This window comes from Poecile atricapillus, chromosome 17 (assembly GCF_030490865.1).
Source record: "Poecile atricapillus isolate bPoeAtr1 chromosome 17, bPoeAtr1.hap1, whole genome shotgun sequence".
Classification (NCBI taxonomy): domain Eukaryota; kingdom Metazoa; phylum Chordata; class Aves; order Passeriformes; family Paridae; genus Poecile; species Poecile atricapillus.
In genome coordinates this window covers 3,940,828-3,967,919 of record NC_081265.1, presented here as the reverse complement: position 1 = coordinate 3,967,919, position 27,092 = coordinate 3,940,828, and the positions used below count along the sequence as shown (strand labels likewise).

Below are 27,092 nucleotides of genomic sequence, written 5' to 3'. Positions count from 1 at the left end.
CCCTGGCCCGAGCCCGGCCCCGCCGCAGCTGTCAGGGCTCCGAGCACAGCGGCACAGCCTGCACTTCCCCGGGGACAGAGGAATCTCTTGAACCCAGAGACACTCCACCTCAGAATTCAAGTCTTGCTGCACCTCTGGGCCACTTCTTGTACCATCCTTTGAGGAAACTTCGCAGTTAGCTAAGGCTAAAGCTACGGGAAAGCAGCAGGACCTCATGGCCGACCCAGTATAAAGTATAACCACTTCCACCATAGAACCGATTCCGATTTTTACCTGAGCTTCTATTTTAACAAATTGATCTCTTGAGCTCTGCGGACAGCGGAGCGGCCGCGGGGGCAGCAGGAGGTGGCATGGAGAGCCCGGGGGTACACGCGGAGCCGGGGAGGCGCGGGGGGCACGGGGAGGCGGCGGTCGGGGCCGCCCGGGGGCTCGGGCGGAGCGCTGCGGGCGGGGTGCGAGGGCGGGGTTCGGCGAGCAGCCCCTCAGGCCGGCGGGGATGGCCCCCCCGTACCCATCATGCCCCGCGCCGGAGCGCGAGCGGCGCTTTCCCGCGAATTCAGTTCAAAGGCGGGGAGTGGGGGGGCGCGCGCCGAGCGCGCGGACCAACCAAACGCTTCCAGAACCATCCGCGCGTCATGCGGGGGCGGGGCCGGCGCCGGCCAATGGAGCGGCGCGGCGCCATCCCCGCGGCCAATGGGCGCGCGCGGGGGGCGGGCGCGCGGCGGCGGTCGGGCTCGGCGGCCGCGGCGCTGAGGGGAGCGGGGCGGAGGAGACTTGGCGGAGTTGGAGCGCGGCGCGTCCCCCCCCCGCCTCACGCACCCGCCCCGGCCGGCCCTGCCCGCCCCGCTCGGTCTCTGTCCCGCCGGGGCCCGCCCGGGGCCACCCCCATGGCTCCTCAGAAGCACGGTGGAGGAGCGGGGCCCAGCTCGGGCTCCGCTGGCGGCGCCGCCGGAGGAGGAGGTGGCGGCGGAGGAGGCGGCGGGTTTGGGGGCTCCGCCGCGGCGGCGGCTCCCGGCGGCAAATCCGGCGGTGCCGCCGGCGGCGGCGGTGGCGGAGGAGGAGGCAGTGGGTATTCGGGCGGCTCCTCGGCCTCCTCGGCAGCGGCGGCGGCGGCAGCGGCGCTGCCCCCCGTGAAGAAGCCGAAGATGGAGCAGATCCAGGCCGACCACGACCTCTTTCTTCAGGCCTTTGAGAGTGAGCACCGGGTCGCCGGAGGAAGTGGGGGCCGAGCCGGCGGGACCGGCCCGGGCCGCCGCGGAAAGGGCGGGAGGAGGAGGGGAGGGCTGTGGGGAGCAGGGGCTTCCGGGGGTAAACACGGTCGGGGGATGGAGGGAGGGAGCGGGGCCGGGGGAGGCGGGTGCCGGCGGGGCCCGGGCGGAAGCGCGGGGAGCGGGGCCGGTGTGCGGGAGGGCGGCGAGAGGCGCCCGGGGCCCGCGGGGCGGAGGGCGAGGGGGTGTGTGTACGAGTGTGCCCGCGCCCAGCGATGAACTTGGTTCTCAGTAGCACTTCCCATCAGGCTTTCGGGGCGCCTGCTTCCCTTCCGTCCTCCAGCAGCCCCTGGAGGCTCTGGGCAGTGAGAGGCGAAGGGGCCCTTTCCTCTTTGGCCTCTGCCGTTTGAGACTCTTTCAGGGACAGGACGCGATTAAGAGTTCGCTGTACTTGGTTTTTCTTTGTTTGGCACTAATTTTCACTTAGTCGAGGTTTCGTATTGGAAATTGACCTTTGCGACCCAGGCATCCCCCCTGTAGCAGTCCCACATAGGAGGAGATTCCCCCTGAATTCACTAGAAAGTTGTGTATGGAAGTCTGGTTTAAAAGCACAGTGGAGCAGTAAACTTAAGTTGTGCTAAAAGATTTCTGTGTAGTTGCCAGGATTTGAAGGGAATTTTTAATTCCCTACTTGAAGACATGATCCTGTTTTGGGATTGGTGCTGTCAATGTCACACTTGCTGTAGACGGTGACAGTGTTGGAGTTTTTGGTGTAATCTGGAATAATGTGTGGCCGTTTGAGTCTCAGTCCTTTTAACAGCGCGCTGTGTTCAGTAAATACTGTGCTGCAAATGGGTCAAGTGGCAGACTCGAGTTTTAAGAGCTTTTGTCAGTGTCAGTGCCCGAAGTGGAAAAAATTCTTCTGCCCGTGGCTCAGTGTGTCAGGCAAGGGAAGCACAGAGCTGAGCAGGTGGGGATCAGGAGGAAGCTACAGTGTAGATATACATACATATTATATACATAATGTTAACCCTGTAGTGCAAATATCATGGCAAAACTGCAGTACATTAATACTGGATTATAAAAATCCTAACACGTGTAGTATTGAGTCGCATTCTTCCTGACTGTTTTTGTCCCTTTTCAAGGTCATGTGCTAGGAAAAGATAAAAGATTTATTTTAAGCTTTTGCTGAGTAATACAGACTTGTGAGACATATGTCTCTATGCAGGTCGAAGAGTGTGTTGTAGAATTTTTCCACTTGGGAAAACTAATATTGAAGCAGCAATGCGTTGTCTTTGAATTAAGTTACATTCTCGTGAATGTAACTTAATTTTCCAAACATTAAGAAATTATAACTATGTCATGGAGTTTTTGAGACTGAAGAACCTGGGGTGTCTTTTTCAAAGTTGCGACTACTCTGTATTTTCACTTTGTGGCAAAGTGTGCATATCTTAATTTCTTTTATCTTGATTTGAAAAATACAGATCTTATTCTGATAATTTTCCTTAAGCAGATTTTTCCTGGCTTCCATCAGACTTCTAAAAGTAAATACTGTGATCATTTTAAGATTTCATTCTCTAACAGTAATATGTATCTTTAATTATGTGTTCTATGAGGTCTTACATTCGTGACTGTAGAAATAAGACTGAATCATATCTTTAAAAAGGGGTAAAGGACATAAAAAGCTGTCCTTTTCTACTTCTAATTGCAGAATTCCACACAATAAGGTTGCCAGCTATTTGAAATAAATGTTTTGCAGTCATATGAAAAGAAAATTTGATATTTCTTTAAAAATGAACTTTGTTTTCTGTATGTGGGAAATGGAGGCAGTGTTGCCAGCCTTAGAATGAGCATCAATGCACCGTCTATTCTCTTTTTTTCTCTCCACTTGATGTGTATTATCAAGTCATTTATAAGTTTTTTGCTTATGTTACTTAGTGAAGTTGGCTTTTATTTCAGTTTATTTCAGTTCTTATTTCCATTTAGTTTGGAAATCTTGTTACGAATAACGGGGTTCAGACAAAACTCTTCTTGTCCTGATTTAACTTAACTGGTTAAAACTAAACTGAAGATCTTCCTCTTGTCTGTAGGCAACTCTTGATCCTTTGAACGTTGTCTCTCAGACATGTTTGAGATGATGTTGTGCGTTAGTGTCCATTTTGTGAACAGCTGAATTATCTTCTCTCCTTTTGCACTTGGAAACAGTAATTGCTTTACTAAAAACAATGTTAATTGTCCACCTTAGAATGATCCATAATGGATCATAGTCAACTGACAGTCCATGTTCTTGTTTCAGTACCTGCTGCAAGTGACCTTGGTACTTGCCAGAAGTGTAAAGCAATCAGAATCCAAATTGTCTGACTGTGTAAATTTATTGTGCTATTTTGGTATCGTAGCAGATGTGTTTATTGACTTCATGAAGAAAACTTACCTATGTGACCATAGCTTGTGATATGTTGAGATATTTTTTCTGTCCTTTAATGATATAAAGCATGTAAGAAACACATTTTGTGGAAAGCAGGAGCGGTCAGAGTTGAGTTGTGACCTCTGATTTGTGGCACCTTAAACAAGAAGTTGCTTTGTGTTGTAGAATTGGCGAAATAACCTTGAATGTGATAATTTGGAGTTATTAGGACGTTCTGATGCTTTACTTAATAGCTTTTTTGATAACTGTTTCAAAGTAATTGCTATACTAAGTTAGATACTTTTTATCATTATAAGACTGTCTTTCTGGAGGTATAAGTTACATTGGATAACACGTGTTCCTTTTTCTCAGAACCAACACAGATATACAGATTTCTACGTACCCGGAATCTAATAGCAGTGAGTAATTGGTTTTACCACTCCTTTACTTTGCACTTGTAGAAAAATTTAATTTAAGCATAACCATTTTCTATTTTCTTTTCCCCCCTGCAGCCAATATTTTTGCACAGAACTCTCACTTACATGTCCCACAGAAACTCCCGAACAAATATCAAAAGGTAAAATTGCTTTTGTAAAGTAATCCTAAAATGTTCACCATGTAGCAGAAGTCCAAAAAGCAGTGGAGGGTGGCCTCCTGTTTTCTTTTCAAGGAACTTTAAAATGCATACTTAAGTGTACTGTTGATCTCTGAGACCTAAGAGACTTTTTGCAGTGTTAAGTGTACGTGTAGCGTTATCCATGTGACTTCTGTGGATACTGGGAGTATTCAAATGTGGAGAGCTATCTGCAGAATCCTAATTCTACCGTGTTTGTTTTCTATTCTGGAGAACTTATTAAAAAAAAACCAAAACTGTATTACATCTCAGCTCTTGTAATCAATGGTGCTTAATGATAATCATACAAAATATTGCATTTTTAACTAGCATGACTACTTGTCTTTGAAACCAAAACCTGAATAAAAAACTATTTTGTATTTGGGTTTTAAATAAAACTATTAGCTTTGTTAATTAGTTGTGAAAGAATCTGGTTATTATTTCTGTAGTTATTTTAAAAGCTGGAAAATAAAGCAGGTCTGTTTGTACTATTTTAGAAGAACAGCAAATACTTAAAAAAGGTTGCTTTGAACTGGATACATCTGAGAGATGGGCTTCAGTTTTGATATTGCAAAATAGTCATTCCTGTCATGTGAAGTGCTACAGTTGCCTGTCAGTGGACCTGAAAACGCAGAAACACTGCAGAGGGACAATGCAGTGTACATTATTTATTAGCAGAATCACAAGGCCCTTCCAGTTACTTACTTCCCCTTCACTGAAAATCCTTTGTTACAGTTACACTTACGTTGTAACCTGAACATTTAGATTAAAATATTTTAACACCAAAGTTCTTATTGCTTAGAAACAGTTGCTGTGGGACTTAAGTATGACAAATATGCAACAAAATGTGATTATGCAGACAATTCTGATTTAAACTTCATATTTGTATCTAAGGGAGGTAATATTTGCGTGATCTGTTGATCAGTAGAATTTGCATATTTTTATTTAAATTAAAGGAGCTGTTTATGACAGTATTGGATCTCTTGGATATTGTTTAATGTTCCTGCTAAGAGTTTTAATGCCACAATATAAATTTTTCTTAAAAACTGAATCCATAGCATACAACTTCAGATACTTAGGACAGATAATGATCAGATTTATTTTTTTAAACTTGAAGTTGCAGCTTACTTTTTCTTACAAAAGTTACCAAAATGAATTTTTTACTCATTTTAAAGTGAGTCAGAACAAAACTTTAAGAAATTATTTTCAGGCTGTTTTGTTTTTTGTGGTTTAGTTTTGTTTGGTTTTTTCTAACTATAATTGTACTACAAGAAGTTCTTGCTTATAACTTAGATTAATTCATTATTGATTGAAATGTGTATGTTACCTGAAAGTGTTCTGTTGGATATCTGCCGTACTTGCTGGGAAGCAACTGACAATTCTTTGTCTGTGTATTGTTATCCACTGTTCCAAATTCCAGTTGATTCAGCTGCACAAGTAATTCTTGGTTTCTGTTTGAAACACACTGATTTTTACCAGTTCCCTTAACACTTTGTTTTAGAACTGTGAGTTTAGTTGGGAGGTGTTCTAATAACAGATTACAGCTGTTTCTTTCAATAGTTCTGACAATGCTGACTTACTGAAATCATGCTTGTAATTAGGTCTAGGAAGATTAAATAAAACACTTCAGTATGTTTTATTTATAAAATAATGCAACAGAAGTGAATGAGCATAGTAGAAAGGGAAAAAGCCAGAAAGTAATTGTGAAGTGTGTTTCCCCTGGGTTCCCTCTGCCCTTTTCATGCTCAATCAGTACTATGGCCCTTCTCTTTCAGCCTACTTAAAACCACAGAAGTTGTAATTTAAAGGTGGTTTGGACTTAGAGTTTGGCAAAAGAGTCTGAACTGCACTTCCTGAGGGGATTAACAGGATCCTTGTTTGCTGATCTGTGCTGGTAAATACTTACAGATATGTGCAAGACCTGCATCACTATTCTTCATTCAACAGAAAGTAATTAAGGTCTATGATCTTGTTGTTTTGGTGAAAAAGGGACTTTAAAAGAGAAGAAATATCTGAACTAGAGAAAATTGTCCTGTGGTTCATATGAAGAAAAATAGATGTTCTGCTTTCAGTACAGTGAAAGTGTTAGTAGAGTTCTCTTTGCATAGAAGTCTTTTCTGGAACTGCATCACTGTTAGCCTGCTTACATGGACTATACATCTACATTAATTTATTCCCCTAGAACTCCTAAATGTCGCCATTGTAAATTGCTGAAAATTGTTTTGATTGCCATTTCAGTAAACAGTATCATAAATAAAATATAAAGAACTAATCTCCAAACTTAATAGACCTTACTTAAAGAATAGTAATTATGGCTCCAAGTCTTTTACCTCCAACTCTATGATAGTCTGAGAAAAATGCCAGACAAATTTATCACTTGGAGATAAGGAACTAAAACTGCATTTTTACCAGGAAATTATCTACTGACATTGCTCCACATGTTTAATACTGAGAAAGTGTTTAGAAAACCTGGAATGCTTAGAGCATAGGAAAATGGTCATAAGGAATAGTTGATGGTTATGTGTCAGCCTGGGCTAAAAAGGTATTGAAGTTGCTGCTTTTTGGAGTGGTGATGGGCTTTGGTCAGCTGACACTTTATGGAGAGCTGAACTGAGCTTTGTGTCTCTGGGTCTGTCTTCAGGTGTTAGTATATTATTAGACTTAATGATAGTGTTGGAAAGAAGATACTAACTGTTAGTAAAATTGCTTCACATACGGTATTTGGATAAAGGAATAATTACATTATTTATTGGCAAAATAATGGCATGCTATTATGTGACTTCTAATACTTTGCTAATTATTACTTTTCTTGCCTGGAATAAGAGTGGGTGGAGAAAGGAATGCACAAGATGCACATACTTGTTACACAAGTAAATGCTGTCTTGAAAATCTTGAGTGTGAGGGATGGTTATTGCAAAAACTTAATTTTGTCTTTTTTGCATGGGAACATGGTAACATAAATAGTAATTAATTTTAGAGAAATTTCTGCTCTTACAAGTTAACTTCTTACAAGTTAACTTCTATTTTTAGTTTCTCTGCAAGACTTTTTTTTTAGGAGGGCTCTCTTATTTTGACTAACCTGAGTCTGGATTTAGCAAAGGTTGTGCCACTGTTCTTTTTGGATCAATAATGGTTGCATACTAAATACAAGTTGTGTCAGATGTTGGTATATTTTATGAAAGATTGTTAACTTTCCCCCATTCTGGGATAATGTTTGTCTCTTAGCTGTTTTTTGGCTCATCTTGGCTCATAACATAACTTTGCTCTAAATCTGTTTTAAGTAATTCCTCAGTCTGGAGAAAGCCTTCTAAACTTGCTGTTCTGCAGAACAGTGGCTGCAGAGCACTTACCTTAGAACCTGAAACTTTTAAGAAATTGCCCTGTTCTTAACATCTCTTGCTTTAAAATTGACCACTGCAATGTTTATTTTAACATTCTCGTGTTTTAGTGTAGGTGAGTCTGTTCTTCAGTCATATGTGTGACTCTTGGGCTGAGTAGAGCTTTGAATCAGTGATTGTTTACTACACAAATCATAATTGTTTTTCCCCTTGTTATCTGAGTGCAGCTCTGTAGTTTTTGTTGCCCAGTGTTGCTGTTTAGTCACCATGAGATGTGTAACTCAATCATTCACGAGCGTTATGTGCTGACTGCAGACAGAGTGACATCAGTGTTTCTTCAGTCAGGGTATTTCTGTATACAAATGCTTCCCACTTCCCCAGAGCATGGCATTGCTCCCTCTGCAAGAAATCCAGTGTTTGGCAACCATTTATATCCTTCTCACTCTGTTTTTTTTAAGGTATAAATGTAAAGGAAAGGTGCCCTCACACACTTGTGTTGTCACTGTAGACAAGTGCAATTCTGTGGGCATCTAGATCCAAGAGTTAACTTGCCTTTAATGAAAAGATGAAAGACTGTTCTGTAACATGTTGAATAATTTCTGCTCATGAGTGAGCTTTATTTAGCAATGAACATGAAATTATATGTATGGTAGAACAGGCTGAACATATGAGTATGAACAGACTGATGTCAGAATTACAGAGAGGAAAGATTTGAAGTGATTATTCTGTATGACATTGTTGTCATTGGTTGTCATTGTCCAATTTCCTGTGAGTGTGCTCCAAAGGTAGCTTCCAAATTCATTGCTCTTTGCATTGTGTCCATTTAATAGAAATGTGTGGAGAAATAAGGGTTTGTGGTTATAATTAGGCTTTTTACTCTTTTGTCCTATAAGGTTTTAAGTGTTTTTCATTATTATGATCAAGATTAAAATAGTAATGACTGAGGGGCTGACATGTCAATTCCTGGTACATATCAGTAAAACAGGAAGATTTTCTTTGACAAAGCTGAAATACGGTTAAACGTGTTCATTGCAAGGGTTTCAATATGTTGCTGTTAAATTAAACTTCTTACTAGCAGTAGGATTACTGTTGCAAGGTCTGGGTTTAATTCCTTGTATTATTTTTGATTCTGCTTGAGAAGCAGTTGTGTCCCTTTTAACACAGGCAGGATCCTAGATCTGAAAAAGTATATATGTGTCTAAAGGATCTTTTCTGAAGAGGAGTCTAAAATGGTATATATAGACAGTTTTAGATGGAAAATCAAGTCAAAGCTCAGGCTGAATACATTTTCTTGCTGTAAGTTGTGTGTACATATATATGTGTAAAACTATGCTTTTTGCTTTTTCCTCACAGGAAAACATTCAAAGTAGATGACATGTTATCAAAAGTAGAGAAAATGAAGGGAGAACAAGAATCTCACAGGTACTGTCCTGCTATATACTTATTATGTGTGTGAGTACAAACAAGTACATGCATGGGCTGAATCAAAAGTCCTTTTGACTGATAAAGTGCAAATGATAAAGAGTCATTACTTGAAGCAAGTAGTTGCTGTTTGAAATGTTGCTTCCATAATCTTAAAATATCTGTATGTACGCTGGTCACTTAACTTGGAGAAAAGCAGTACTGGGATAAACTTCCAGTATTTGTTGTGGCATCTCTTAAAATGTATATAGAAACCTCAAATAGGTATTTGCCTTGTTTTTAGAAGTGCCAGTTGTGTCAGTAAGTAATCTCTGTGTGTTGGAATTAAAAGTAAAAAAAATGAGGTGGATTTGGGAAAATATCATGAAGTTTTATTACTTGGAGTTTATGTTGTTGTATACTTGCTATTTTTAACCTGTTTTTTTCCCACCATGTTTGTAAATCATTAGACTACTTCAGAGGCAGCTAGATACGGTGTAGTCTGAAACAAACTTATAAATTGTGTTTTAAGAGGTTTTACAGATTTACTGTATATTATTTTTCTTAATTATATTTTGCTCCATGTATTGTGGTTAGTTGATTTGTTGAAACAACATACAATATTGATTTGTGTGTGTTGTTTTTTGTGCTTTCAAAACGATCAAAAATGTGCTTTAGTGTGGAAAAGTAACATAGATGAATGATGCAAGTTGGTGTAGATAAAGTCCTTTGAATGCTTGAGCTGTTGGACACTTCTGTTGATCATTTCAGAGCTCTTGGGAATGTTTGTGTTTAAAAATAAGTGTGGAGTGTCAGGCTGTATCTGCCTGAGAAGTGAAGGTGCACGAAGTTGTGTCTGGTGGTGTAGTGGGACAGATTATATTCTGTTCAATGTGTACTTCAGAAATACTAAGTGGTTTTGAGACCCTTTTTAATCTAGATTTATGAATAATTGTTTTAAATGGAAATATGCCCTGAATTTTACAATTTAAAATAAGATGGGTCTGTAGTCAGCAGAAGAGTCTAAGCTGTGAAACAAAACAGATGTAATTATTATTTTGATTGTATATGGAATGAATGATATGGACTTGATATAACTGATTGTCTATTTCTAAAGGTACAGGTTCCCCCATGTAAAGATTCTCATTACTGAGCTTAAAATACTTGGTTAGGTTTTCTTTTAATCTACACCAAGCCTGTTCAGGGTGAAATTCTAGAAAATTTCCAGCAAAAGTGAACTCTGTTGCTGATGACTGTCCAACAAATGTGTTTGCCTGCCTGTGAAGGCAAGATCTTCTGTCTTCAGGCAATAGTCTTCTACTGTAGTGCTTAAATTTTTTTATTTTAATGTATCAAGTCATAGAGTACACAGAGAGAATGAGTCTGTTAGGAGAAAACTGGTGTTCAATTCTGCATCAACTGCTGTATCCCAGCAGTTTCTGAGTTAAAAGGATAGAGCGAATCATTAGAGTTCTGTACTGAACATCACTGAAGTGATTGCTGTGAGAAAAAAACACTTACTTGTTCTAACATTTCCTTTTTTTTCGCTCTTTTTCCTGTTTAGCTTGTCTGCTCATCTGCAACTTACATTTACTGGGTTCTTCCATAAAAATGGTATGTTTGCCAATTCATTCATTCCACTTTTAATTTGTATAACACCTTTGAAATTAGTAAAGATCTTTGAGGGGGATATTTGAATGTTTTTACTCTCTGCTGTTTGGATGCAGGTTTTAATTTACTTGTTCAGCCTATCTCATTAATTGTAATTCAGTAGTACTTTAGAAATGTTGTAGTGTAATTGTGATATTAAGAAGATAAGAATTCAGGATTTTAGTCAAAACAGTGATTTTGAGAAATACTTCAAGACATCATTCATTCAAACAGAAATAGACCTTGAGGAAAGTGATTCTTTCCCAAAGAATTTGATTTTCTGGGAGTAGTCTCTGGTGTTTGAAGTAGCTTTAAAAAACCCCACAGCCCTCAAATAGCTAGAAGATTCAGTGGTCTCTACTTTAAAATAGAAGTGTAAGAAAAATTTGTCAGGTTGAATCTAGGAGAGAAGGAAAGGCCATGTCAACAAGTATAAAAGTCATGGAAATTATATTTTAGTGACTTGAAGTCATTCCACGGTGTCTTTCAAGCACATAAGGATTTGCCTCTCAATATCAAAATTGACTTCCTCGACCAGAATGAAGAGTTCTATTACTCTGCGAGCAAAACATGTTTGTCCAATAAATTAAAATTATATTTCTAATTTTTTGGTTGCCATTTGTGATCACACCACTGGCAGCAGCTGCCTTGAAGATTACAGGCTCTAGGAAATTTATCGTGCAGTCTCTGAAACAAAGTCTTATTTTCCAATACTTTTTTTCAAGTTTGTTCATGAGTACTTTAACAGCTATTGTGCATTTATTTAGTCTTGCATAATATTTAAGGGGGTTGGGGGGGTGGCATAATTTTGTTTTGTTTTCCTATCTCATAGCATCTGGATCTTAAACCCAAATTTTAGGTTTGCAAGCTGTAAAGAAAAAAAATTGGGAAAAATAATTTGACTCATATGTAATTAGTGTGTTCCAGCTGTCCTTAAATATGCCTATAACATTTTTCTCTGTTATAAAAAAGTAACAAGCTTTCTCTTTTAAACTTTGGAGATCAGTTATATCTTTTAATTGGCTAATATGAGAATAATTAGGATATATTTTCAAGTGGAAATTTGTAGCAAGTTTGGGGAGAGTTGAAACTTAAGAATGTGGTTAGAGGTCTTTGTACCTGGGAGGTGCCTGTGGTTAAAAGTAATTACAGATGGATTTATATCATTGAATAGATCTTTGCTTTTTCAGAACTTAAAATACTTTTCTGTTTAGATAAGCCATCACAAAACTCAGAGAATGAACAAAATTCTGTAACTCTGGAAGTACTGCTGGTGAAAGTTTGCCACAAAAAACGAAAGGTAAAAATGATCTGACAAATTATTAATATACATTAAAACAAAATGTTTACCTGCTTCTGGCATATCTAAGTAACACTGCCATAAAGTGATTCTTCTGTTGAAATTAGCCTTTAAATTTAAGAACTAATGTATTCAAATTGTTTTCCATTGGATTTTGTGCTGCTTTATGAGAAATGAGTTTTTAAAAACATTCAACATGGTTGTTTGAATTCAGCTTGTAAATCACATCCACTCACTGTGAATTTCATCCACTTCTGGTTTTACCTCAGTTTTTTTGTGTGTCACATCATTAAAGTATTCATTTCGTTGTGTTGTCCAGAGGCTTAAGGAAGCCAGGCAATCATAAAATCATAAAGTAGCCTATGTTTTTCAGGGTTTAGGAGTAAAAAGGAACAAATTGTAATTGTTTTGAACTCCTCAGTCATCTGCCAACTCTTATCTCTTTCCTTGCTTTTTCTGTACCTGTGATTTTTTGTACTTTATTTCAATTATTGCAGATTTTAGCTACCATAAATCATAAGCAGTTTTATATTTATTTTTAAAGCATCTCTGAATTTGCTTGCAGTTTTAATTGTGCTTATTTCACATCAGCTGGCAAATTACCTTCCCAGCTATGAGAGTATGGGAGGCTCAGTAATGCTTCAGGTTTTAGCCAGAAAGGGAAAGATTTGCAGTCAGAGCTGTGTGTTCTTCCCTAATGCTAGGCTGATTTGACAGGTTTTTAAGAATTAGTACTGTTTCTAGCCAATTTTGTAAATTGTTATAATATGGATAAATGTAGTGAGATCAGGAGGTGCTAATGGTTATTACAAATGTTTTGCTGCAAATTTCATACTTAGGCTGTCTTGTTTTGTTTTCCCAATTCTACACAATGTTCAATGATCTCTTTGAGAGATAACTGAATATAATAAATCATAGGTAAGTAGTTCTTCCACAGATAGCACAAAGTGCACTTTGAAATATTGCAAGAAGATAGGAAACCGTTTAAAAAAAAAATATATATATATACACACAAAAATTTTAATTTCTTCAGGTAAACAAGTTAGTATCAATGACTGTTCTACAGTCTCTTTATGTGCCTCATGTTAGTGTTATTTTAATCACACAGAGAAAGATGGCTGCTGCCAGAAGGGGTTATAGAATGCCAGTTTTATTTACACCTACAACTATCTGGGTTTGCATTTAAAATCTGGGATTGTTCCAAATTTTTTTATTTATATCTGTTATAAGGCTTATTATAAGGCTTATTTTCAAAAGTTGGCAGAACAAGTACAGTTTGGAAATTATATCTATTTAAACACTTACTGTCTTTACTTTGAAGTCTAAGAACCTGAACCTTATCTTTCTTGTTTTGCTGCAGGATGTCAGTTGTCCGATAAGACAGGTTCCTACAGGTAAAAAGCAGGTGCCTTTAAACCCAGACCTCAGCCAAATAAAACCAGGCAACTTCCCATCACTTGCAGTTTCCAGCAATGAGTTTGAGCCAAGCAACAGCCATATGGTGAAGTCTTACTCATTGTTATTCAGAGTCACTCGCCCAGGAAGGAGAGAATTTAATGGACTGATCAATGGCGAAACTAATGAAAACATTGGTAACTTCAGCCTTTAAATCTGCTTTTGCAAGGTTTATCTTGTGGGCACGCATGGAGTTGTCTTGATGAGCAGTGTGGGTCACACTGTGACAAGTGCCAGTAATAACTGAGTGATTGAGCTTTTATTTGATTGCAGTTTCTTTTGAGATGGGGCTGAAATTCAGCTGGTAGCTAGAAATTGTGCTGCTGGTTTTGTGTAAATTTAGCACCACTTGTTTCTAACGTGATGCTGAAGGTGTGAGGCAACACTGTTAGTGCATGAACAGTGCAAGAGAGCCTGTGGTCACTGAGTGTCATCCCTCCACCAACACTGGTCACTACTGACTCACTGTGGGTTCTAACAGAGTTTTTCAGCAAAACTAAATGACAAGCCAGTAGAAAAATACCTCAATAACAAATTTTCAAAAGCTATTTTCCTAATCCTGTTGAGAAATGTTACAACACAAATGTTACAGCCTTGGAGAGTACATGTCAAATGAAAAACTTTATTTGTTACTATTTTATAGCCACGAGAGGAGGAAGATCAAATCCCAAATTCTTTATACTGACAGAATAATACAATGAAATTATAAATACATGAGAGAACATACCTAAAATATGATTACTGTTAAGCTAAGTGCTCTTTTATTGCACTCTTTTATTGTCCTTCTTTATTGTATGGCACATCTGACACAATCAATAGCCAGTTATATTTGTGAGTGCATAGAGACTGTTAGATCTTTAGAATCTGTGCTTATGTAATGATTGAATACCATATTTCTTATGTGCAGATGTCAATGAGGAGCTTCCAGCTAGAAGAAAAAGAAACTCTTCAAATCGTGAAGATGGAGAAAAGACATTTGTAGCACAAATGACTGTATTTGATAAAAACAGGTAATACTGTAAAAACAAATATAGCTTCTATTAATCATTAGAAATTTGTTAATAAACTTGATATGTTCTTTGTTACAGTGTAGGTTGTCTTTGGCTGCATTTTAGTTATTTACAATAAGAACTTAGGCTTGTTATGTTTTTATAAAAAAATCTACAAGTTTCATAACACATTTCATACTGAGACCTATTCAGTGATTACTGTAAATGATTCCCATCTGTGAACTTGAATATTGTCCTGTCAGTTTCCATCAGTTTGTCTGTTCCTTGCTAGTTTTTGACAGATGTAATTTCTCTGGTTCTGTTAAAGATGAGTGACAGCATAATTACAAAGTTAAACAAAGGAAAGGTCTCTGAAATACCCTTACTGCTTACATTCTGTTAGAAGGCATAATTTTTTCCATGCCCACACTGTTGCTGATGTAGTCAGAGGTGTCATTCTGCTGACAGCTACAGAAGACATCAGTTCTCCATTACTACAGGACAATCAAACAAATAGTTAAAATTGTAACAGGCTTACTTTGTCATGTAGTTCAATTATTTATTATCATGTTACTACTTAATGTATTTCAAAGAAGGTGGAGTGGGGTGAACTCATGTGTCAATAGCTTAGAGCACTCTAGATCCAGTTCAAAAGATAAGGACCAGATTATTTCCTGGGTGGACATTTTGGTTGTTTGTGCTGCAAAGGGTCATAGTGCCAACAGCCAAAATACAGTACATGAAAATATGAGTACTTTCCATGGCAAATGCAGGTCCAGGTAGTAGGTATTTAGATGATTTCTTTATCAATAAAAATGGAGCTTGAAGAAAAATCTGCTTAAACCAGCTCCAGCTAATTCTGACAAAATGGTTCTTTATCCAAATAGGGTTTTAGAAATATATTTTGAGAAGTTTGGTTTTTGAAGAAATGTCTTTTTCTAATCTGTATCTTCTTGGAATTCTTGACAGTATTTTGTTCTTTTCTGTTACTTAATTTCACTGGAGAACTTGAATATGCTAAGCAGGAACCATTAGATGATTTTGTAGTGATGATGAGCAAGAGCATTCTCAGGCATGCTGTTGTATAAATGAGACTGATTTGCAGCAGAACCAAATCATGCATAAAAATGTATATATTTTTGGTTTAGTCTTTAATATTTTTCTTTGTTATGGATGATGTTTGCCTAAGATTTAGACCTAGCCAAATAAATTTGCTTGAAAATATGCCTTTAGGTTCATGGAAGTTTAATTACTGTGAAATAATGCATTTTAATAGACAAACAATAAAAGAGCTTTTTTACACATAATACATATTTTGTCTTGACAGACGCTTACAACTTCTGGATGGGGAATATGAAGTGGCCATGCAGGAAATGGAAGAGTGTCCCATTAGCAAGAAAAGAGCAACATGGGAAACAATTCTGGATGGGAAGGTATGGATTGTTTTAGTGGCTGAGAGACCTGTCTTCACAGGAAGGAATTATTTTTGGGAATGTATGGACATGCATTTTAATTCAGCTCTCAGTTTAGAAAGCCTTGGGTACACTGGATCATTAATGCAAGCAGATGTCAGCTACTGTAAGTATGGCAGCTGTCTCTTCAGTGACGTCTGAATTCCTGACCTAGAAAATCAGGCCATTTAAATGCTGTTCTAACGTAACTTGGATATATCAAAATGTATTCAAAGTTGGACATACCAAAAAGGAGCAAATTGCAGAATATTTAAGGGGAAGAAAGAGGAACCAGACAGGTGTGATCCTATGTACATACCTTAAGAGAATGCTGATAAAATGTAATGATGAAAAGAAAAGGATGTATCAGTGTAGGAGGAAGGGCTGTGAAGAGAGAAGTTGTTGACTGAGGTGAATTAACACTCAGTGATGCAGTGACTGTATGTACTTACATAGTCATGCTCACGTGTTCTGGGAGAGTATGAATTGTGATTGAAGAGAAGAACTTGAAGATTCCAGATGGTTGCAAAGTATTTGTGTCTCAACATGCTCATATAATTATGAAAAAAGCAGAGATGATCCAAATTATATAGTAAAAGTACAGTTATAAGCTCAACTATCCTGATTAGCCTTTACCTGCATAAAAATAAATTACATTAGTCTACATTCTGTGAATATTTTCTTATGATTGTTTTTGTGAAGACACTTATTCTACTGTTTTGGTTTCTTTTTAATTTCCCCCACTCTCCAGAGGTTGCCTCCATTTGAAACATTTTCTCAGGGTCCTACACTTCAGTTTACTCTTCGTTGGACAGGAGACTCAAATGATAAGTCTACAGCTCCTATAGCTAAGCCTCTTGCAACACGAAATTCTGAAAGCCTCCCTCAAGAAAACAAGCCCAATTCTGTTAAACCTACTCAGACTATAGGTAAGCAAACTTTGGTTTTGCTGCTGAATAATCATCTGCTTAACCCTTGTGTTAAGCAAGGGCTTACTTGCTTACTTAAAAGCTGCTTCAGGTTATTCTCAACAGGAAAAAGCAAAACTGAGTGGGTGGCTTTGTTGTATCCCATATTTTGTACATTTTTTATGGTTAAAAGCTAAATATCAGGACAATATTGAAGTGATTATATACAATGCTTGCAAATCCTGCTGTGAAATACATTGGGGAAAATCCATCATTAGGATTTCTGGGATTGTCTAGTTTGCCCTACTCACTCCAATTAGGGTTCTGTAAGTTTCTGGATTTATAGGTGCCCTCGTTTCAGGTGGAATAGAGTTAATTTTCTTCTCAGTGGCTGCTTTAGTGCTGTGTTTTGGATTTAGGTTGAGAATAATGTTGATAACACTGATGTTTTAGTTGTTGCTAAGCAGCGTTTAGACTAAGTCAAGTACTTTGTAGCTGTCACACCACCCCACCATCAAAGAGGCATGGGGACACAAGGGGCTGGAAGGAGACACAGGTGGGACAGCTGGCCCGGACTGGCCAGAGGGATATTCCAGCCTGTATGGCTTCAGGCTCAGTATAGAAACTAGAAGGAAAATTTGCCCAGATGCCATCTTTATTTTGTCTCACTCCCAGTAGTTTGTGACTCTGAATTAGAACCTCGTGTTGGCAGGTAGAGCTCAAGGACATTTGGAAGACTTAAGTTGTACAGAGAGCAACAGGCTGCACCTGTTGTTTCAACACCTATGAACACACCTAGACTCTGGATGGGTACCCAGTTCACTTCAGAATAATCAGCATTTCCAAGCTTGTAACTAGATTGGGACTCTGAGAGTAAGGAATCTCCTTGTTGCAGAAGTGATTATCTGGAGTGCAGTGATTCTGTCCCCAGGCTTGGTCTCTGGGGCATGCAGTGAGGCACCACTAGTGAAGAGTTGATAGTGCTTTGGAGAACTTGTCCAAAATGGCATTTCAGTCTGAGTTTGGTGATGTTTTGTAGATAGAGTAGTGACAGCAAGGAGATTACTATTATGAGAAAAGCACTGCTTTTCTAAACATGGCTTTTATGCAGTTGTGTTACAGTAAATGTTGAGAAACATAAAGGTGAGACTTTCTAAGAGTGGTGATTCTTTGTGCTGCTTTTAGAGCTTTAGTGTGATAAAGTGAGAGCAAGAAGAATTTCACCCTACCTGTGCAGAAACCGATGTCTAGAATGACCCCTAATATCCTCAGCCAACCTACAGGCATCTTTCTCTTTGGAAAGAGTACAAGAATATTTAAATAGGACTGATATCTGTTTCCTGCATAGAGTATTTTACCTGAGCTAGGGATTGCAGACACACTTGGGCTTCTTCCATTAGGATGAATGGCTGTCAGTGCACACAAACATGAATTCCAGCAGAACCTGGGAGGTCCTTGAACTTTTGCTGTAGAAATTGTTCTGCTTTCTCTTTACTTCCTTATACCAGGCTTCCTTTTATTTTAGTTTCTTGGAGATCTGTATTGTAATTTGTTAGGTAGATTTTATGCCCAGACTTGTAAAAGAAATGAGAGTTTAGTTGACTAACTCTAGAAGCTGTGTGGTAGTTTACTGTAATAAATGTAGAGTCAATAGGAACATGGCAAGGCTGCATTACCAGTGTAACGTGGAACCCATTTTTTCTTCCATCAGAAAAGCTAAATGTTCCAGTAAATTGATAAAGTTACAAGCCAGAGCAACCTTCCCAAATAGTACAGCCAACTCTTACACACAAATATACCCTAGTGTAATGTGCAGCATTGTAGGGTATTTTTTATGGTTCTGCTGTTTGCAGTGTCTGAATATTGTGAGAGTGAAAACTGTACAAAACTTCTGTCAGAGCTTCTGATAAAAATCCAGTGCATCTTTCCCAGTGGTACATAAATTTGGTGTTGTCGTTTTACTTTGGCATATTTCCCAAGGCAGACCAGTGGAATAAAGGCATCAAAGACTTTCTAAGTATGGCAGCTTAAACTTTGCTGTAATTACAAAGTTCTGAAAGTAACTGAGCCACAGAATTGGGATTTCTCTGATGTGGTGCAGGCTGAAGTGTCAGGCCTCTCTTTTTCATACAGCAAGGAAATTTTATCTTCTTTCTTAAAATACTAAGTACAAAATAAGTGCATCTTCTAAAAGTTAGGGCAGTAGACCTGAGCCTGTTTTCCTATCTTTATCACCATTCAGAAGCAAGTAGGGTCATTATTTGGTTTCTCTTGAGGGCAGATTTATTAACCTGCTTCGTTATGTGGGGTTTCTCATTAGCTGTATGAAATCAAATACTCTTGTAGATTAAAGTGTGTGGAAAAGACTCCGAAGCAACTGAGCAGTGCCATTACATATACAAATACTGGTCAAGGGTTAAAGTGTCAGTTAAATATTTTTTGTGATTACTTATATTTCTGCTGCCTTTTAAGAGACTTGTGGAACTTCTTAAACTGAATTTAAGTGAAGCATTTGAATGCAGTAATCTGAAAGCAGAGATGGTTTTTATTTCCCAGCTTTTAGCTATACATAAAGAATTCTCTGTTTAAATGGAGTAAGAAAAATGTTGCTTTCTACCTGACCATTTTTAACTTCTCTGAATGGTTCTCCAACACTGGCGATAATCTTGTGTTAGAAGTGGGTTTGCCTGTAGGTTTGTGAAGGAAGCTAAACATCCAGACTTCCTTGTTGCTGGTGGAAGCTTCTTATGTCAAATGAAATTAAATTAACCTGTTTCCTTCAGCAGCAGTGCCCTTCTCAGAACTTCCATACTTGGGTAAGAAACAATGTTTATCTGTTCCTCTGCACCAAAGAAATATGTGTCTACATATGTTTTTTTTCAGCTGTGAAAGAATCTTTGCCTACAGACCTTCAAACAAGAAAAGAGAGAGATGTTTTAAATGAACCTCGACAGAAGTTGCGAATATTTTACCAGGTATAGGAAATAATCATTAGAGGGAAAAAAAAGAATCTAAATATTGTGTGGCATTAAAATGTTTGCTTGGGAGCTGGGTGGAAATTTCCATTCACCCTTTTAGTGGATGCCTTAAAGAGTCTCAGATTCACAGACTGAAAGCCATTCCACAGACTCTTCTTTATGGAAATATTCTAGAAAACTAATCTTCCTGGGGGCACATCTGATGTTCTGAAAGACAAAGGACATTCCTTGTTAGACCTCTGGAGGGGGACAGGTGGTTCTCCAGTGGGGGAAAAAAAAATAAATTTAAATACCCATGTTTCAGTACACTGAGCTAATACAGGGTTCCCAAGATCTTAACTATTGCTGTTGAGGTCTCCTGTAAGGACATCCAGCTTGGTTTTGGGGGTTGGAAGTTAATGAATGAAACTCATTTGGTGCTAATTCTGAGCTGCCTGTTCCTTTGTTTGCATCAGTTCCTGTACAACAATAACACGAGGCAGCAGACCGAGGCCCGCGATGACTTACACTGCCCCTGGTGCACACTGAACTGCAGGAAACTCTATAGTTTACTCAAACATCTTAAACTCTGCCACAGCAGATTTATCTTTAATTATGTTGTAAGTAATCATTTTTCAGTTCAGCACTATGAAGCTCTGTACAGTCTGTCACAGATAATACAAATGCAGGGATTCTGTTTCCAGCTTAGTAAGTTGTAGGGCTGTATCTGCATGTTAGAAGCTGCTTTCTGTGAATGTGTGTTAAATGGAGCAGAAATACTGTGGGGTTTATTTTATTTCTTTTTTAAAATATATATATATTAAATAATGCTGACCATTGGAGCATTATTCTTCATATGGAGAGAATTATTATTCACCATCATATTATTCACCATAATGGAGGTTGAATTCTAAATGTAGCTACTGCTTTTGCATCAATGTGTACTTTGATGTAAAAAGCAATGTAGTTATATTCTTTGGAAGGATCTTGAAGCTCTAGGAAATATAGAAATGTAAGCAATCCTTAGATTTAGAAATTTAGCAATCTCTTGCTGATATTTTCCTTAATTTTATAATTTGTTCTGCATGGCTTTATATAAAACAGTAAAATAGTACAGAGCAAGGAAGCTTCAGTGTAATTTGCTTCTAGAGGTTAAAAATTATTTGGGTGTTGTGAAAGGAAACTTAGAGCTATATCAGCTGTATCAGGTTATTGACAAGGCGGTATTTAAGATATTCAGAATTTAAAGGTGACTCATTTAAACCTCTTGATGCGCTGTCATTACTGGCTACTGAGTGTTTGCAACTGTGCTCCAGTATCATCCAAAAGGTGCTCGGATAGATGTGTCCATCAATGAGTGCTACGATGGCTCCTACGCAGGGAACCCCCAGGACATCCATCGCCAGCCTGGCTTCGCCTTCAGCCGCAACGGGCCCGTCAAAAGAACTCCAATCACACACATCCTGGTTTGCAGGTAGGGAGCTGCCAAAAAACCTCTGTGTGTGGGTCACAGAATCAGCTATGCTGGAAAACACCTTGGAGATCATCAAGTCCAACCTATGGCCTAACACCACCTTATCAGCTAATCCATGGCACTGAGTGCCACATCCAGTCTTTTTTAAACACCTCCAGGGACACTGACTCCACCACTTCCCTGGGGGGCCCATTCCAATGCCCAACCACTCTTTCTGTAAAGAATTTTTTGGCCTATAAACTAGATTTGTGAAACATGGGAATTTGTGAGTCTGCAGGTACATATACACAGTGCTAAATTTCACTGTTATGACTAAATATAATGTAACTGAAGGAAGATAACATCACCCATGATTTTTCTGTATCTTTCCAGTTGAGATACCTCTTCATAACAATGTAGCTTTCTTTAACTGCCTTATCCTAATACTTTTCTTCCCCAGAAGGTGAAATTGGAGGGTCAGGAGCTGTTGGGTTTTTAGTACAAATTATTTAATTGTTGGATATTTCCCCACTCCCAACATTTTTGCAGGCTGGAGCTTAAAATAATTTGTGTTAATCAGTGACAGGTCTCAGTTTTTGCATCTCTGATGTGCTGGTAACAGCAGTGACTTTGCCTTTGGCAGGCCAAAGCGCACGAAAGCGAGCATGTCTGAGTTCCTGGAGTCAGAGGACGGAGAGGTGGAGCAGCAGCGGACGTACAGCAGCGGGCACAACCGGCTCTACTTCCACAGCGACACCTGCCTGCCCCTCCGCCCCCAGGAGATGGAGGTGGACAGTGAGGATGAAAAGGACCCAGAATGGCTTCGGGAGAAAACCATTACTGTAATTATTCTGTTTGTACAAAGTTATTTTAAGTGGATTGTGGTTTTTAAAGATGGTCTGCAGTTGTTTTAAGGAACAATTGGGCACACGTTGTGCAAATTCTGCATTTTAGGAGCAGGAAATTTTGCTGAACTATTGTTGATGGAAATTGATGGAATCAAAGTTTGTTTTTTCAAGTATGCCTTCAGTTTGCAAAGTTAGTTCAGTCTCCTTGTGTTCAAACAAGTTTTCATTGTGGCTGCTTTTCTCTTTCAAAGAGGAGATGCTGGAATCAGGAGCACACAGTTTGAGCTCTATATAATAAGGATATAATTTATCATCAAAAGTCTCTACATCAAATGACATTTTTCTAACTTTTCTGACTGCAGACCCTGAATTTTCTAGATATATTTTTGTGTGTAAGTTGAATTTTGGGTATGCTCTCACTACTTGGCCGCAGATACACAGTTTTGATGGGTGTGTTTGTTTCTTTTCCTATCCTTCCTCCCAACCTCCAGCAAATTGAAGAATTTTCTGATGTTAACGAAGGAGAGAAAGAAGTGATGAAATTATGGAATCTTCATGTTATGAAGCACGGGTATGTTTCTGTGCTTAGTTTTGATACAAAAAAAATACAATATAGATTTGGTTATCATTTTGCATTGCAATTCACTAAATACTTAAAATTCAGTTGGCTCAGTTGTTTGGGAAGGGGTCATTAAAGGATAATTTGTAATAAGCTTTTGAGAGTTTTAAGCTTTTAAAGATATTCTTGTGCCTAGTAGAGTTTGGGCTTTGAAAAGAAAAAATACTGGACTGTGTAATAGCTGCTCTATGCAGTTAGATTGATAAATCATGTTGTAGAGTATCTTTTGGGTTTTTAAAATGTTCTGCTTGCATACTGATGGCTTTCTTATTTGACAGGTTTATTGCTGACAATCAAATGAATCATGCCTGTATGCTGTTTGTTGAAAATTATGGACAAAAAATCATTAAGAAAAACTTGTGTCGAAACTTTATGCTCCACCTGGTCAGCATGCATGACTTTAACCTCATCAGCATCATGTCCATAGACAAAGCTGTGGCCAGGCTCCGAGAAATGCAGCAGAAGTTGGAGAAAGGAGAATCGGCTTCCCCGACGGACGAGGAATCTTCCGAGGAACAAAGTGGGACAGCAAATGGATACAGTGAAAATACCATGAGAGAGAGGATTTCAGAAGTGGAAAGCATCTCAGGTGTCACGAAACAGAGCAAGAAGCAGAAGCTCTGAAGTCAAAAGTCAATTGTCATTCAACGGACAAGCATTGAAGTGACATTCTTAGGGTGCATGAGCTCTATAAAGAATTACACACAGAAATACAGAGATTCCAAACAGGCACTGCTGGATGGAAGTAAATGATTTCAACAAGGATGTTGTTTAAACAGGGGTTTTATTCAGTTACTTATGCAAGTACTACATGTATATTGGTTTTGGTGATGTAATGACAATATTCTAAGAGTTTGAGCATGAAGAGCAATATAAAAATCTTTTTGTAATTTTAGTAATTAGTGTCTTAAGAACTTTATGGAATTTACATAATTTAAGTATATGTAAAACTGTTTTTATATTAAGATTTTTGCATCTGTATCTGGCTGTTTTTCCTACCATGAAGTTGTGAAACATTAGGGAAAGGGGATTGGGATACAGTTTCTGCTTTTCTTATTTAGAAATTCTCCAGCTTTTTGTGAAAATAACGTCTGACTATTTACAGTTTAACCTTGATCCTTGTATTTGAAATCATTTATCAATTGATCGTAAATTACAAATCAATTTCTTTTACACTAAAAATTATCAAAGTTGGCAAACTTAGCACTTCCTTTGTCTTGTGCCTGTTTGGAAAGATCTTGGCTTTTCACATTCCAGACACAGCGAAGTACCACCTTGGCTTTTTGAGGTTTAACCAGCAGTTTGGGTTTCGTGGATAATTCTGATGTATCGATCGCCCAGTGTACCATTTTAAACTTGAACATTTAGCTCCTTTATATTTTTATTACACATTTACACAGCTACAGAGAGGATTTGGATGCAGCCCCTTGTGCCTGGGGTTGCCCATCCTGGGGTGCCATGCTAAGGCCGGAGCCTCGTGTCCGTCTGCAGGCGCTGCGTCGCCAACTTCCCGCAAAGTTCTCGCCTCAGCACAGACTGCAAGGCCAGGCCGTGGGTTTAGCTTTGGCTTTCGAGATGCCACTCTTGAGGGAAAAATGCACTGTAAAATCGGACCAGAAAATGTGTTGCACTTCTTATGTAAGTATTCTGTGATGTATTGTATTCAATACAGATACTAAGATGCTGACTAAACTATATTTGAGCAGTTTTGCACTGCTGTTAACACATTTTACGCATACGTTTACAGATTTTTTCCAATGGAAAGTGGTTTCACTACTGGTACAGTATCAGCACCGAAGGGTTTTATTCCAGCAAGCACTGTGGTTGAGTGACATCACCTCAATTTTTTATTATCCTTAAAATATTTCATTTTTCATATTCTTTATTTATAAAGGAACAATGCTGCTGTAAATACAGGTATTTTTTGTTTTTTATTTCATTCCATCACCATGAGATGCAGTTCCCTATTTGTTGAAGGGGTATATAAGCTTTCTAATGGTGTCTTCAGAAATTTATAAAATGTAAATACTGATTTTGATGGTCCTTAAGATGTGTTTAACTGTGAGACTATTTAACTAATGGTGTGGATGTGATTCGTCATCCAGTATTAAGTTCTTAGTCACTGATTTTGTGTACAAAATAGGAAAGAGGGAAACTGCAGCTTTTCATTACAAATTCCTTGAATTGCCAGCTCTCTTTGAGTTTTAGCAAACTCTAATTATGCCTCTGGATAGTACATCATGCATTTCTCTCTGGCTTTAATTTGCTAAAGCTGTGCACATATGTAAAAAATAGATTATTTTAGGGGAGATGTAGTTCTAGAATTATTGCTTATGTCATTTCTTAAGCAGTTATGCTCTTAATGCTTAAAAGAAGGCTAGCATTGTTTGCACAAAAAGTTGGTGATCCCCCCAAAAATAGTAATGAAATTACTTCTGTTCAGTAAACTTTGTATGTCATGTCAATTTATAATAAAAGCTGAAAAAATCCCCTTGTTTTCTATTTATAAAGATGCCTTTTCTATTTGTACCTTTAAAGATGCCATGTAGGTTGGTTAAAAAGAATTTGAATGGTACAGTAGATGTAAAAACAAAAGAAAACCCTCCTCCCCCCCCAAAAAAAATCCCTAAAACAAGTTCAGCTGTTTAAATGAACCATTGTTTTTCATTAAATGTTTTATTTGAAATAAGCTTTTGTACATGAAGTTCAGTGATACAAAATCTGCCATGATGGGTGTCCAGTCATTACATGTGCAGAGACCTCAAGCAGCAAAACTCTCTTCTGCATGACTTAAAATTTGTGTTCTCCTTTGCCAGATTGTTACAGCTCTACTTAAGGTATCTCCATAATTTCCAGTGTTTTAACCAGATTATAGTAACTTTCATTTTCCTTTCTTGGGGTAGAATTTAAATACCTGAGATGAGTGTAAGTGCTTTACTGTGCTGAACTTTCATTTATAGAAGTGCAAATGAAACATCGCTTGTGTTGTCAGTTACAGAACTAAGATTCATGACGTTTTTACATGAAAGTGGTTAATTTTTCAGACATTTTACAAAGTATTTGGCTTTTATGGAGTCAAGTTTAAATAGGTGTCAGTTAAATCCCATTTCTCTGGGACTGCAGAGGATGGATGCTCCAGATACTGTGGAACAAATCAGGAATTGCATTGCCTGGCCAAGTGGTGAGTGGAATGGGAGTCACTGAGAACCTTTTTCCATGTTAGGATTCAGGTCCTGAAATGCAGGTTGTGCCAGCTGGGCTCTGCAAACTGGACCTTGGGTGCTGTTGGGCAGTGTGTTCTCTCTAATCTCCTAATCTGGCCTTCAGTGTGCTCATGGCAGGTGTTAGTATTTTGTATTTGGTGATCACAATAGGTTTGTGAACCCCAACCTGGAACCTAATATGATTTGAATATTTAATTCAGTGTATTAAATACTATATTCAAAAGTGGCAGATGAATTGCTAACCGTCAGTGTACATTGCTTGGAGTGTGTCTTGGATGTAGCCCTTGAATTAGGAGGGATGGGGTAAAGATTCACTGTCTAGAATGAAGCAGTTGCCCATGATTTGAACTGTTGTGATTATTTATCTGCTCAACAACACAGAACTCCCAAACCACACCATCCCCCACACCAGAAATATGACTTTACCTTTGGCAATACAGGAGCCATTCTGTGAAGGCAACCTTGACAGTGTTGTTCCAAGTATTTCTTCATTCACAGAAGTCTGGTGCCATCATCAGCGAGTGGAGGCGTTCCCTGTTACAAATCTGTGGTTTCACATCCAAGAAAACCAAGGCACTGGAGTAGGTAAGTCCTTCCCTGACTCTGACCTGCAGTTTTTAGGCTGTTCAATTTGAGAGCAAAGCTGCAGCAGTGGAGGAGAAACACTTGGCATCTTGTCATGAAGAAAGCTCATGTGAATGGAGTATTTATGAGAGAAAGCTGCCAAGTCAGCAACTTCACTTACTGGTTTCACAAGCTGTTTTTCCTTTAAAAGAGACCAAAGAACTGGAACAGGCTCCAGGTAAAGCAGAACTAAGTGAATGAAGTAAAGCTGTGTGTTAGTCCAACAGGAACTTTATTTGAAGGTGATTAAATACCCCTGCTGCTGGCCAAAAATTACAGATGTGTAAGAGTTGCACCATGGAATGCACAGTAAGAGATGGCAACAGTAAAATAGAGTTGTCTAATCAGCTGTGATGGAATATTGAGGGAAATAGCTCATAGATTCTATAACAAATTTTATTAGAAGGGGAAAAATACTTTTCTAAGAGATGTCAGTTAAAATCTGTAACTAAAGGTAAGTGCACAGGTGGGAAAACTGGAAAAAAAATTGTGTGGGGCTTCTGAGAGACAGAAGATTAAATAAATGGGAAAAATAAATGGGGAGAAGCTCTTAAAGATGGCTGCAGGGCTCTAGAAAACATTTTCTTACATTGTTAGAATGCTGTGGTGCTCAGCTTTATGCCCCAATAAATAATTTTCTAGACCATACA

At 38.6% G+C, this 27,092-nt stretch overlaps 2 protein-coding genes across 2 annotated transcripts in view; one reads left to right on the top strand and one right to left on the bottom strand.

The window, feature by feature from the left end:
- Positions 1 to 27,092, bottom strand: part of LOC131586022 (sterile alpha motif domain-containing protein 9-like) — a 248,996-nt gene that overhangs the window by 43,552 nt on the left and 178,352 nt on the right. The window lies entirely within an intron of this gene.
- SUZ12 (SUZ12 polycomb repressive complex 2 subunit) lies at positions 729 to 25,617 on the top strand. The gene is made up of 16 exons (XM_058852769.1): positions 729 to 1,194; positions 3,985 to 4,031; positions 4,125 to 4,189; positions 8,917 to 8,985; positions 10,529 to 10,578; positions 11,829 to 11,914; positions 13,275 to 13,506; positions 14,277 to 14,379; positions 15,686 to 15,791; positions 16,561 to 16,738; positions 19,601 to 19,692; positions 20,151 to 20,294; positions 20,991 to 21,148; positions 21,771 to 21,969; positions 22,467 to 22,546; positions 22,873 to 25,617. Exons 1-16 carry the CDS (start codon positions 888 to 890, stop codon positions 23,216 to 23,218), a joined length of 2,262 nt encoding a protein of 753 aa, XP_058708752.1. The 5' UTR covers positions 729 to 887; the 3' UTR covers positions 23,219 to 25,617.

Bases quoted from the DNA above. Each gene is read 5' to 3' on its own strand.
- SUZ12 (XM_058852769.1), top strand. From the start codon at position 888: ATGGCTCCTCAGAAGCACGGTGGAGGAGCGGGGCCCAGCTCGGGCTCC. The intron at 4,032-4,124 runs GTGAGTAATTGG...TCCCCCCTGCAG, and splicing joins GTACCCGGAATCTAATAGCA to CCAATATTTTTGCACAGAAC. The intron at 21,149-21,770 runs GTAGGGAGCTGC...TGCCTTTGGCAG, and splicing joins ACACACATCCTGGTTTGCAG to GCCAAAGCGCACGAAAGCGA.